At 41.9% G+C, this 13,332-nt stretch overlaps 1 protein-coding gene across 1 annotated transcript in view; it reads left to right on the forward strand.

Annotated features, from left to right (window-relative positions):
* OTOA (otoancorin) overlaps positions 1 to 13,332 on the forward strand; it is a 92,903-nt gene that overhangs the window by 10,352 nt on the left and 69,219 nt on the right. The window contains exons 6-10 of the mRNA XM_061600305.1: positions 1,916 to 2,003; positions 4,444 to 4,575; positions 4,876 to 5,111; positions 5,594 to 5,697; positions 10,413 to 10,519. Of these exons, the coding sequence (XP_061456289.1) occupies positions 1,916 to 2,003; positions 4,444 to 4,575; positions 4,876 to 5,111; positions 5,594 to 5,697; positions 10,413 to 10,519 (667 nt within the window). The remainder of the gene's footprint in view (positions 1 to 1,915; positions 2,004 to 4,443; positions 4,576 to 4,875; positions 5,112 to 5,593; positions 5,698 to 10,412; positions 10,520 to 13,332) is intronic.

Raw genomic sequence — 13,332 nt, forward strand, 5'->3', positions numbered from 1 at the left:
TTTATATTAGAAATATTAGAGGGTGACTTGGTTGGAGCAGTCAGAGGCAATATGCTTCTGAATACCAGTTTATTTGTTTATTTATTAGATTTCTGTCCCTCCCTTCCTCCCAGCAGGAGCCTCCGGACTTCCCATAGGCATCTGGTTGGCCACTACGAGAACAGGATGGGCCGTTGGCCTGATCTAGCAGACTCTTCTTATGTTCTAAGACCAGTCTTAGGGCCTGGCATCCTTGGGCACCTGACAGAGCCCCAGTGTTCTGGCGGGGGGCCCTGCTGATATCTGCCTTGTGCTCTCCTTAATATTTTTTCCTGGCCAGGCACTCTAAGCAATGCCGGGGACTGTATCCAGGCATGCTTTAAATTTTCCATAGTGCCCTTGGCTTAGCAATGCAATGAGGAATTCTGGAAAATGTAAAGGGTGGATGCAGCTGCAGTGCTCAGTGTGCTGTCAGCCAGATAAGTCCACAAGAACCACCTGCCCGAGGAGGGGGTCCACGAGAGGGCACTTTGTCCACGACCTCCTCAGGTCATGGCCCTGAGTAGCATCATGGAGATAATATTTACCTGAAATATTTTATGATAAATATTAGTCCAGTTCTCCTAATGCAGGGGTGAGGAATGTTTTGAGCCTAAGGGTCACATTCCCTTGTGGGCAACCTTCTCAGGTCTGCATGCCAGTGGTGGACAGAGCCAGATACAAAAAGTGGGTGGAGCAGTGGATGCAACTCTCTCTTATTTCCCCCCCCAGAAGGCTATATTTCAGCCATGCAAAAATCTACACACACACATCTCTCCATCTACCATCCAGGCAAATGTGAGGCGTTATCACAGTTCGAGGACATATTTCAGCCAGGGAAAAGGAATCAAGGAGGGTGCAGAGCAGGGCTGGCGAGAGGTATAGCTTGTGGGAAGGATCGTGGCCTGGGGAGAATGCTGAGGGACACAAAGAGAGACCTGGAGGGCTGCATTTGTCTTTGCCCTGGGCCTGTGTAAGTTGAGTAGAGAGCTATTGTGGCATATATATTAGATTAGAGTTCATGGACCATGAAGCACCATCTCTCAGCATAGCCACCTCATCGTTGTGAAGCCATGTACACTTCCTTAAGCTCCTTAAGATCTTTGGAAGAGGGGTGACAGAAATGAGATAAATGGTAATAAAATATAAAATTATTTACTGAGATAGGGCTTTGATAAGATGCATGTATGCATCTCCCTATGTTTATCAAATCTAACGCAGATTTGTGTGTTAAGGGCCTTGGCTTTCCCTCAAAACATGGATTTGGCAACCTTCGGAAGTGTTCTTAATTATAGTGTGCCATCCAGGGAAAAACAAGGCCAGTGCCAAAAGTACAATTAGCAAGTTCTTCTTTGACTAATCAGTTCATCACAACATGCCCATATTATGCTACAGCCATCACAGAATGATGTTAGCTCCTTATATATGATCAGTGAATTTCTGTGGGGAGGGGGTCTCTCAGACATTTGCAGCCAGGCTTTGACGGATGGAACAAGCTTTGCTGTGGCAAAAATAGTAAATTGCTATTCACACTGTTTGTGTGTGTTAGGTGAGTCCCCCAGTAGTGGCTCAGCACAGTAAAGGCATACAAAGCCAATGAGAATTTTTTAAAAAACGAACACCCATAGTCCTGGCATAGTGGGGCACTGTGCAGGGAAACGTTAGTATTGTCAGTATTTAAACTTTCTTTTCAAAGTATCTTTGGATGAGTACTGCAGAGTCACAACAGACGTCATGGGCATGGTCCAATACAGGTCTAGGTTATTGATGTAAAAGTTAAATAGTACCTAGTAATGCGAACCATGTTGCTGTGTTACTATGAGCATGTCCTTATAGATACATTATTATTTAAAGTGAATTATTGAATATACCTTTTTTGCCCCTTTTTTTTCTATAGCACTAACATGTGGACAACTGATCTGCTTAACAAAATCATGGCAAACGTTCATGCTCAAAACAGCGTAATTACTTCTAGCAGCCTACAGGTTTGTACAGCCGTAATATCCCTGCTGGAACATTTCAGTACAACTGGGGGTGGGGTTGAAATTAAATTAAAAATACACACTTCAGAATAACTCTCCAAAGCCCACTGTTAGGCAATATGTTTATTAGGACCAACTACAACGTCACAAAATTCTGGCAAGCTTTTGAGTTCTCCAGAACTCTTCATCAGGAGCACTTATAGCATAGCAAGGAAAATAGCAAGTTGCCTTATATCATTGGTCCATCTAGCTCAGTATTGTCTACACTGACTGGCAGTGGCTGTCCAGGATTTCAGAGACTTAGAGATACTGAGATTGAACCTGGAACCTTCTGTGTGGAAACTCAAAAGCTTGTCACACTTTTGTGCCATTTTGGTTGGGCCTAACATTGATTTTGGAGGGGGGGGGTCTGCAAGATCAACACAGCTACCTTTGATTTTTTATGTTCAGTTAGGGATGAAACGTTGTTAAGTCAGCCAATATGTGTTTGGTTAGCTGTAATTAAGATGTAGGTTTGGTTTGGTCCTATTGTGCAGGCAACCCAAGGAGTAGTTTGGGCAGCAGTACTCTCTCAGTGAACACATGATTGCAAACCCATCAGCTGGATCAGGCCCATTAAGTCATGTGAAGTGGCCCTCGGCAGGTATTTGATCTTCCAGGTGGAGGATTCTACCGTGGATGCTCCTTGCCCTGTTCTTTTTTTTTTAATCTTCAACAGATACACCTGTTTTTACAGCTGTTTAACTTTTGTTGGATTTTACTGTTATAACTTACCCTGACTGCTGCAAATGCCGTGTAGGGGCAGGATATAAATATTTTAAAATAAATCATAAAGCAGTGCAAATTTAGAATTGTTGAACAGGAGTAATTGAGCTGCATTCCAGTGTTGAACTTGGACAATTAATCTAAACCAGGGTAGGGCAACCTGTAGCCCAGGGGTGGGCAACCGTTTAAGTCCAAGGGCCACATTCCCTTGTGGGCAGCCTTCCATGGGACACATGCCAGTGGTGGATGGGGCCAGAGGCAAAAGGTGCGTGGAGCAATTAATGGAATACTTCCTTTTCTACAATATAGGGATGGGTGAGAATTCTGATGAATTCAGATTTAACACTGGATGTTTCAATGGTCTGCATATTCTCCATCTTTACAAAGCGATCCTGCTTGCTCCAAATTTCAACTGCTTTGCCCCTTGACTTTCCCTCATATATATTGTTCTTTTATTGATTTTTCTCAGCACAGCACAGCAGTACCCCCCCCCTCTCTCTTTGCCACCACTCCTCAACTCGAATAATCCAAGCTCCAAGCGAGAGGAAGCAAGCCAAGCCTATAATAGAGATTTAAAAACAAGCCTAGCCCTAGAGAGTCTCTAGAAGGTCTTTAACATGGGCGAGACTCTTTAGCCTTGCCTTCTAATCTCTGGAGTGTTAACCTGTTATATTATTAAAAGGCAAGCCTAGAGACTAGACAGTCTCGCCAAGGAAGAGGTGGGAGAGGGGAAGGCACTGAAAGCTGCTTTCCTCCTTTCCTTTCCGAAAGGAAAACAGCCAGTCTCTGCTTGCTAACGTGAAAACTGACCAGCCTCAGTCACAGCAGAGGAGGAGGAGGTGGCGAAGCAGCTTTCCTTTCCTTTATCAATATTTCCTTTCAAAATATCAGTGTTTCTTTTCAAAATATCAATGTAAATATGAATATTTGGGTGGAGAAAAAAACCGGAGACTGGTAAAAGCAACGGATAGCAGGCAAAGAATAAACTCGAATCAATACTGCCTGTTAGGTTGATGGAATGTTTTCGAAGCAGCACTGGCCAATGGATCCCATCCCTAGTATGGTAGGCTACATTCTAGTCATGCAAAAATCAGAGGTTTCTATAAATACACACATGTCTCTCCATCCTCCATCTAGGCAAGGAAAATGCATTATCACGGTTCAAGGATGTATTCCAGTCAGGCAAAAGCAATCAAGGAGGGGGCAGAGCAGAGGTGTAGCTTGGGGAGAGGAGATGTAGCCTGGAGAGGTGGTGTAGCCTAGGAAGAGTCCCAAGGGCCAGACAGAGAGGCCTAAAGGGCCACATTTGTCCCCCTGGAGTCTGAGGTACCACATCTCTGCTGTAGCCCAAAGGGTTCATTTGGCCTAATTTAATGTGATCCTCAGTCTAATTTCGTATATGTGGCAAGGAGGGGAAAATGGGAGGAAAGGGGGCAAAGAAAGAATGAGAAGGGGGTGCAGAAAGAGAGAGAGAGAGAAAAGAAATGTCCCACTTACTTTTGTTTCTAGCATGGAGCCCCCAACAGATTTCCCTAACTGAATCCGGTCTTTGACAGAAAAAAGGTTCCCTACCCTGTCTTTCTTCAGTGCGCAAGTTCATAAAAACACCCTAAACCATATATGACTGTGTACAATAAATTTACATTCACCCTCTTCTTCCCTCTACCCTGTTTTTCAGGTATCTATAAAAAATTACCTGGAGAACCTCTTATACCATCCAAAGGTGCTACTATTAGAGTTTCAACAGATGAATCAGCAGCATTTTCAAACAGCAATGAAATATCTCTTCGGCAGCAAACAGAACCACTTGGTAAATCAATGCTGGCTAAAGCACAGTGCAAACTGGAACCATATTACTCTAGATTCTCTAGAGTATGGTGCCATGAGGGCTGGACTTTGGGGCAGACATCAAGGGACCAACTCAGAAGAATGACAACAGGGCACCCAAATGTAGCAGGGCTGGCTTACCACATTTTGAAGTAATACAAATTACCAGCTAAAGAGGAAGGGGGTTGCAACATTAGGAGCATTCCACATTGCAACAGGTTTTTTGCTTGCTCCCTTTGTCATGTCCAATAGCCATTAATATAGCTGTACTCTGTGTCTTCAGGAGTTGGGAAATATTGTTATTGATATGGCTGGGATAAGAGAGAGAATTTTCCAGAATCCAGGAGGAAACAGGACATTGTTCCTTATTACTCTGGAGAAGTGCTTTCGGACACTGAACTCTGTAGAATGTGTGGACATATTAAGCCATGTCCTCCGGGTGTCTTCGATGACTTATCTCCAACTCCACACTGTAGCAAGGCTCCCAAAAGATCTTCAGGAAGATGCATTTCGAAACTTGTAAGTTACATTTTTGGCAGTAATTTTTTTTTATGTATAACATTGGGCTGATAGATCACTTTTATTTTTCTTTATTTGTTTTGTTCTGGAAGGTCCTTGAATGCCTTTCCTAAGGACACTTGCCTGGCATCAGTATTACAAGTTTTTCTGTAGCAAGCAAAGGACTTCATATTTGCTCAGGCATTTGAGCTTGTAGATTATTTTTAGAATTGTGATCTGTTCTGTTTTTAGCATCTGAGGCTTTTGTTTTGCTTCATTGTATATTTTGTTTTGCTTGGTATTAGTTTTAAATTGTATTTATCTGTTGGGTGATTTAATTTTATTTACACTTTTGTAAATCACCCTGGAATCTTTTGATGAAGGATGGTTAAGAAATATTTGAAAGAAACAGAGAAAGAAAAAAAATTTTGGCTGATCGGTGCTAATGAAAGAAATGTCAGTCATCAATCCATTCACTGTCATATGCTGCTTTTCTCTTTTAGATCTACCATATTCAAAGATCTATATGACAGAACAACAGCAAATGCACAAAAGGCTGTGTATGCCTGGATGACACAGATCCTACAAAAATCCTACAATACCAGTGGTAGGCTGAATATCAGTAACCAACAAGTGCCATATACAAATCCACATTCGAAAATCCACAATGCACAAATGACTTGGCTCTTCCTGCTCAGTTCCTCTTTGAATTGGCCCAGCTTCTTCTGCATGGAACATGCTCACTCACAGTTATTTCTCTGGCCTCTGTGCACCTCTCCTCTTCCAGCTGCTTAGAAAGAAATCTTGTTTTTCCTTCTGGGAAAATAACCGTATCTTGTCATGTCTTGGCTTTAATTATAGACAATTGTCTAAGAATTACAAGATTGGTAGAAGTTAATCTATTATTGGGAAACAATGTCTGGTTTCCGGCCACAGTTTCCTGGAAGGATCGATACAGCAATCTATATAGATCCATACAAGGATCTATGGCTGTTCAATGCTGCAGGCAGAATCACACAATCCAGAAGAGGGCTCCAGAGCAAAAGCAATAAATTATCACTGGTTGAATTCTGCTCTTAATGAATCCAAACTGTGCTTCCAAAAAAATTGGTAGAAGTTCTGCTGTGTTGGATTGAAATACTGTGTCACTGCCTTTAAAGTTCATAAACTGAAACTGTCCTGTTCAGAGCGGGATTCACAAGGCTGAGATGCAGGTGCAATCAAATCTTGTTTTATTAAAGTAATGGATACATCAAAAGCAGTGCGCTTCATAGAAATCTCTAAGCTAGCTCACTAGAAGTCCTTAACTGCACTCTAGACATGCTCTGCAACACGTGAAAAAAGTTGACTCAGCAACTTAACCCAGAGAGCTGCAGTCTTAAGTAGGGAAAGTTTTAGATCGTAATCTCTGACTCCTTCGCAAGTCCTGCCTCTGTCCTGTCCGCTTCTCGCGGCATTGAGAGCGGAGTGACGGGGTGTGTGCTTCCAACGGCTCATCCGAAAGAACCGTCTACTTAGTAACCGGCTCGAGGTCAGGGGGCAGTGATGCGCTCAAGGCATCTTGAGAACTGCTTGGTACAGGGGGAGTCAACGCCCCCTCAATGACATCTTCCAACGGCTCCTCCGACCTGTCTGGGGGTGGCATGCTCTCTGCTTCTGAGACCGCGCCATCCGTGGGAATTGGCCCAGAGTCAAACTCATTCCCCCTCCCAAGGTCTTGCTCAGACTTAACAATTCCTTGGTCTTCCGCGCCCTCTGACAGCTGGGAAACCTGGAACTCATATCTCTCCCCTCCCTGGCCCACATGGGGCAGCAGAGGCTCAACAGAAACTGGTTCAGAATGCAACACCTGAGTTGATTAGAAATCAGCACTCAGACCACATAACTCTGATTTTGCACCTATTTTCAGGGGTTAATTTTTTATTTCCAGGGTCAGTTTAGAGTGCTGTTGCTAACCTCCATCACCAGCAATTTAATTATAATATGCTTTCTTTACATTTGAAAATACAAAACACAGAAGAAAACTTCCACATTTTGCCTTTGCAACCTTTGCTAGTTGCGTAGAAATAAATAACCTTAAATAACTGATTCAAATTGAACCTCCCCCCCAAAAAAACCCAAAACTATAAAAGCAATAGAAAGAGCCAGCAATAGCAAAGAATAAATAATGGAAACAAAAGGAAACAAATGAAATCTTGAAAATCATACAAAGCTAGAGGTAGCGGATTTGTTTGAGGAAGACTTCTACATACAAATCACCTGCTTGTTTTCTTATAATGCAGCAAAAGGGTGATAACCTCTCCTGTTTACTAACTAAAAACGCTTAAACCAAGTCCATCCTTGTTCAAATCTATTCAGATCCTTCTACCTTGTTGCACTCATAATATCCAAGTAATTATACTTAGAGTAGCAAAATCACATAACTTGATGTACCATTCTCTTAAATGAGGAATTACTTTTCTTGTCCAGTACTTTACATAAAGTATCCTTGCTGCTAAAATCATGCAAAACAGCAGTTTCATTCTATCTTTACAAACTGCATCTTTCAAGTACATTTGTATAAATGTTTTAGGATCTTGCTGAATTGGATATTTCAACATTTTACCTATGTTATATACAGTATGCAAGATCCTCCGTGGCGCAGAGTGGTAAGCGGGGGTAACGCAACCGAAAGCTCTGCTCACGCCCGGAGTTCGATTCCAACAGAAGGAGGAAGTCGAATCTCTGGTAAAAGGGGTCGAGGTCCACTCAGCCTTCCATCCATCCGTGGTCGGTAAAATGAGGGGGGGGTAAAGAAAGGCCGGGGAAGGAACTGGCAATCCCACCGCATATATATGGTATGCCTAGTAAAAATCGCAAGACGTCACCCTAAGAGTCGGAAACAACTTGCACTACAAGTGTGGGGACACCTTTACGTTTATATACAGTATCCTGCTGGTGCTAACCTTTTAAACCCTTCATTTAGCCTTACATTTAAGCACTAGCCTAGGAGCCCCGGTTGACCAGGAATTACATATAGGGGAGTACATGGAATTCCACTCAGGCAGGTGAGCAGGATGGCGGAGGAGGGATGCAGTCTCTGTTCCCAGCATAGAAACAAAGTGGATTGCCAAAGGAGGGAAACCACTCTCCCCTTTGCACTCACCACAGAAATGCAATGTGCAGGAGGATTGGAGCTGGCTGTTCCTCATCTGCCAGTCTGCAGCAGGCTAGTAACTTTTGTGGGTTTGTTTGCAAGGCTGCCTTCCGGGTCTAAGATCAGGTTACTTCAAGAATTACTTTCTTCCTTATTGACCTGTCTGTGCCCTAAGATCAGCTTTAGAAGCCCTGCTGCATATCCCTTCACTGCTCTAGATACGGGGTGGAGAACCTTTATCAGCCTGAAGGCTGTGTTCCCTTCTGGGGAACAGTGGTGGGTGGAGCCACAGGCAAAAGCAGGCAGAGCAACAAATGTAAATTTTATCTTTCTACAGTAGGTTGCTTTCCATACACTCACACACCTTTCTCTATCCTCCATCCAGACAAGCAAGAGGCCTTATCAAGCAAGAGGCCTTATTCCATCCAGGCAAAAACAACTGGGTGTGAAGAAGGGCCAGTGAGGGGTGTGGCCTATGGAGATGGGGTGTGGCCTGAGGAGAGTTCCGAGGGCCAAACAGACAGGCCTGGAGGACCATATTGTGGCCCCTGCGCCAGAAGTTCCCCACCCCTGAACTAGGTGGATATGACAGGCAGGATTTTTTCAGTGGTTACACCAAAATTATGGACTACTGTCCTTGCTCAGTTCTGTGTGTCTCCCTTTCTGGTCAGATCCTATCTATATTTATTTATTTATTTATAGTGGCTTGCAGCTTCCTGATATATTTAATTAGCTTTTTTTATGCCATTCCTACTTATAAACGACAAGCTTTGATTTTTTTTAAAAAATTATTATTTGCAAAGCAGGCCCTGCCATTAAGCAGATTTTAAGTGTCATGAAAAGGCAACAATGTTTGCAATGCAAATATAAAAAAACCTAAGCTGTTTAGACCATACACAGGAAATGGTGGCTGGTAGGGCAGAAGGCAGGGAAGCGAACAGTTGGTGGAGCCTGAGCCAGTGACAGGCAGAGACAACTAATTCTAGCCTCAACTCATGCTCATCTTCTCTGCTGAGTTCTGCAAGGGGCAAGACTGAGACAAAGGAGGAGGAAAGTGACAGTAAAGGCCACCTCTTGGACTGGATGGCAGCAAGAAGGCAGGAAGGTGGGGCTTGGCTGTGGGCAGAGGTTGGTGGGGAGTGTCCTACTTGCCCCAAAGAATGAGCCTCCCCTTGTCCCAGAATCAATCCCTGACATTGCCAGTTAAAAAGTTCAGGTGATCGTGAAGTCTCCCTGTCTGAGACCCTGAAGAGCAACTGCCAGTCAAAGTAGACAATACTCAAGGCTGTCCCAAAATGTTTTGCTTCCTGAGGTGGAGGACAAGATGGGCGCCCTTCCCCACTGCATAAACAGAGACTGACTAGAGTGCCAGTTAAATCTTACTTCAACACTGGCAATGGGAAAGCATCCTCCACAGCACTGGAGAGCAGCAGGCAAGGCAAGCCACATGACACACACAGTTCTTCAGTGCCTCAGGGCACTCAAATAAATGCTGCAGTGCAATGGTATCAGCACATGTCAGCACATGAGCAGAGCAGAGCATGTGTATGAGTTCTCTGCAAGAATCCTGGATACTGTAGTTTTGGACAGACGTTGAGAATTCATTATGGGAGTGCCCAAGCTCTTTAATAGAATGTCAGGGTTCAAAGTGCCATGGAGGAGAGGAGGTGCACAACAGTATAATCTTTGCAATATAAACATGCTCTGGATTTTCATGTTTCAAAATTGTGTTACGTTATTTTGGAGAGAGTATGAAAAACTGTCCTTAAGTTCAACCCTGCAGGAGTCACTATATATGAGGGTTGATCCTTATGTTGCCAAAATGGCACTATCTGTGCACAAGAGAGAGGTATTGGTGGGCTTGGGGGGACCCCAAGGTTTGTAGAAGTACAAGAAAACTTTTACTAAACAAATTAAGGTCAGGGGGACTCCCAAACTAGCACAACGAGGTCATATACAATGGTTAGGGAATGCTGACTGATAGTTAGCCAGAGAAGAGAATCAGAAAACTGGGAGATGGAAGGAATGGAATGGAGTGTCCTAGAAAATGCCATGGCTGGCTAACTAGGACCCTGAACAGGAGCACTTTGTACTACCACATTTTGTTGCAAGTCCTAATTGTTCATTTACAATAACGATGCTCACTCAGCTAAGAGCATTTCCATTTTTATTTTGTGGCATCTCAGATTCAGAGAATTCTACTTCATGGGTCAGCGCAGACAGCCTGTGGATTTTGGGAAGATACATGGTTCATCTCCCACTAGAAGAAATCATGAAAATTAACCCGAACGAAGTAAGTGACAATGAAGTATGCACTGGAATACTGTTTTTAGAATATAAAGTGCATAACTGGTATGATTGTTGTGGTTCCAAAGGCTGCTCTGTATGCACACCCACAGAGTACCAATTTGTGTTTCTCAAAACTTTTTTTTAACACTCATGAATGAGATTAGTCTCATCCAGTTTCTAATAGTCACCAAATCCAGAGAAATAACGTTTAGCAGTGAGTACCCCCTTTAAAAACCAACCAACCCAGATAGTTCATGAAGTTCTAATAAATCAAAACTGACACAGGTTTATGCTCACTTTTGTTATTTAAGACCCATCTTTTTCCAAACATACCATCTGCTTCTCTGTTACAACTTGTTAGCTGATAAGGTATAAATATTTCAAATAAATAAAGCAAATTATTTTCAAGCAGCAGCAGGCTTTATGTGAGTTTAATGAAAAGCTTCTGAAAATCCAGGGCAAAGCAAACATTATTAAACAAAAGTAAGATTTTTTTTAGGAAAACAAAACATAAATTTAGGCATATTTAGAAACACAATATAGCATTCTGTTTAGTACACAGAACAAACGAAAAAGAGAAGAATGATCACTGGCTGATAAACCAACTATGTGAAACAAAAAAGTCCAGGGTTAACAAACTATACAATCTATCTGTCTACACACAAAGCATCAAATGTCTAGAATTCCCATGAACGTATTAACAAAAATTATTACATAAAAATGGAGTTCTGTCTAATAACATAAAAAAGACAAGAGCAAACAAGAATACAAAAATCTGGAGAAATTATGGTAAAAAAACCCTCTGTAATACAATAACTGAAACAGGTAACTGGAGTAAATTAATTGTTTTTTTCTATTTTTCTTTTTTATATAGAATTATTTTGAAGAAAATATTTTCAATTTCAGGAAAGTTCTACCATAATGATATCATTCAAATTAAACATAAGCAGACCTCTTGTTAACATTTTTACAAAATTCAAACAGTAATGAAAACATTGGGCTTTTCCAGATGTCTTTTTTATTGCGCATTCATGTTCATTTTTGATGGTATGATGATCCCAGCTCCTCTAGGATGCACACCTTAATGTGGTAAGGGGGTGTGAGAATGTCGAAGAAGCTGAGAGCAATGCCATCAGGAGTCTAGAGCAAGGGCGCCCAAGGCAGAATAGTCAAAGCTGAGACACCAGACTAAGATGCATCCAAACTCAGAGGAAGGCAATGATAAACCACCTCTGAATACCTCTTATCATGAAAACCCTATGAACAGAGTATCCAAAATGCAACACAAGATAGTGCTGGAAGATGAGAACCCCAGGTCAGAAGGTGCTCATTGAGCGAATGGGAAGAACAAAGGACAAGTATGAGTAGCTCTGTGACTAATGACGCCACTGGGTCAAAGCCAAATGGAAGCCCAGAGGCCGATGCGCACAAATGTGAAAGGAGAGTCTGGAGTTGTACGACGTACACAATAGGAACATGGAATGTGAGAAGCATGAACCAGGGAAAGTGAGAAATTGTCAAGCAAGAAATGGAATGTATCAACATTACAGTACTTGGCTTGAGTGAATTAAAATGGATGGGAATGAGACATTTACAATCAGGCAACTACAAAATATTTTATGCAGGAAATGACAAATTAAGAAGAAACGGGGTTGCTTTAATAGTGAGAACTAATGTAGCAAAAGCAATTAGGAACTATAACGCAAGGTCTGAGCAAGTGATATCAATGAGATTAAACAGGAAACCTATTAACATAACCATCATCCAAGTCTACACTCCAACGGCAAACACAGAAGAAGAGGAATTGGAGAGATTTTACACAGAAGTACAGATTTTACACAGGAAGAAATTGATCACACACCAAAACAAGATGTTCTGATAATCATGGGGGACTAGAATACAAACGTAGGGAACAGAGGAGAACTAGAAATTGTGCAGAAATGGGGCTTAGGAGATAGAAATAAAGCAGGAGAAAGACTTATTGAATTTTGTGAAGCCAATAATTTGTTTCTTGCAAACACATTTTTTGAGCAACCGAAAAGATTGTACTTGTGGACATCACCAAATGGTCAATATAGGAATCAAATTGATTATATAACTGGTAGCAGAAGATGGAGAAGTTCCATACTTTCTGCAAAAACAAGACCAAGAGCAGACTGCGGTACAGATCATGAACTGGTAATATTGAAAATCAAAGTAAAGCTAAAGAAGAACAAAGCAATCATAACACCAAAATACAATTTAAATAACATCCCAGAAGAATATAAAGATAAAATAAGGAACAGATTTGAGGCTTTAAGAATAATCAACAGGGGAACACACTGACTGACCGAGATGAAATAAAAGGAAGATGGAAGCAATACATTGAAGAACTATATAAAAGAGATGCAAAGATGACAGATTCATTCACGGAGGAACTATATGATAAAGAACCAGAAATGTTAGAATGTGAGGTGAAAGCTGCTCTTAAAATACTTGGAAGAAACAAATCACTGGGAACAGATGGCATACCATCTTCTACAAGTTACTGAGACTGAATCTGTCCACATTTTGACAAAAAATTGTCAACAAATATGGAAAACTAAACAATAACCCACAGACTTGAAGCGTTCAATATACATCCCAATTCCAAAGAAAGGGGATCCCATGGAATGCAGTAGTTATCGAACCATCGTCTTAATATCCCATGCAAGTAAAGATTCTACAACAAAGGCTCTTACCCTATATGGAAGAGAAATGCCAGATGTCCAAGCTGGATTTAGAAAAGGAAGAGATATCAGAGATCATATCGCAAACATATGTTGGATAACAGAACGG

The sequence above is a fragment of the Rhineura floridana genome, chromosome 17 (genome assembly GCF_030035675.1).
Source record: "Rhineura floridana isolate rRhiFlo1 chromosome 17, rRhiFlo1.hap2, whole genome shotgun sequence".
Taxonomy (NCBI): Eukaryota; Metazoa; Chordata; class Lepidosauria; order Squamata; family Rhineuridae; genus Rhineura; species Rhineura floridana.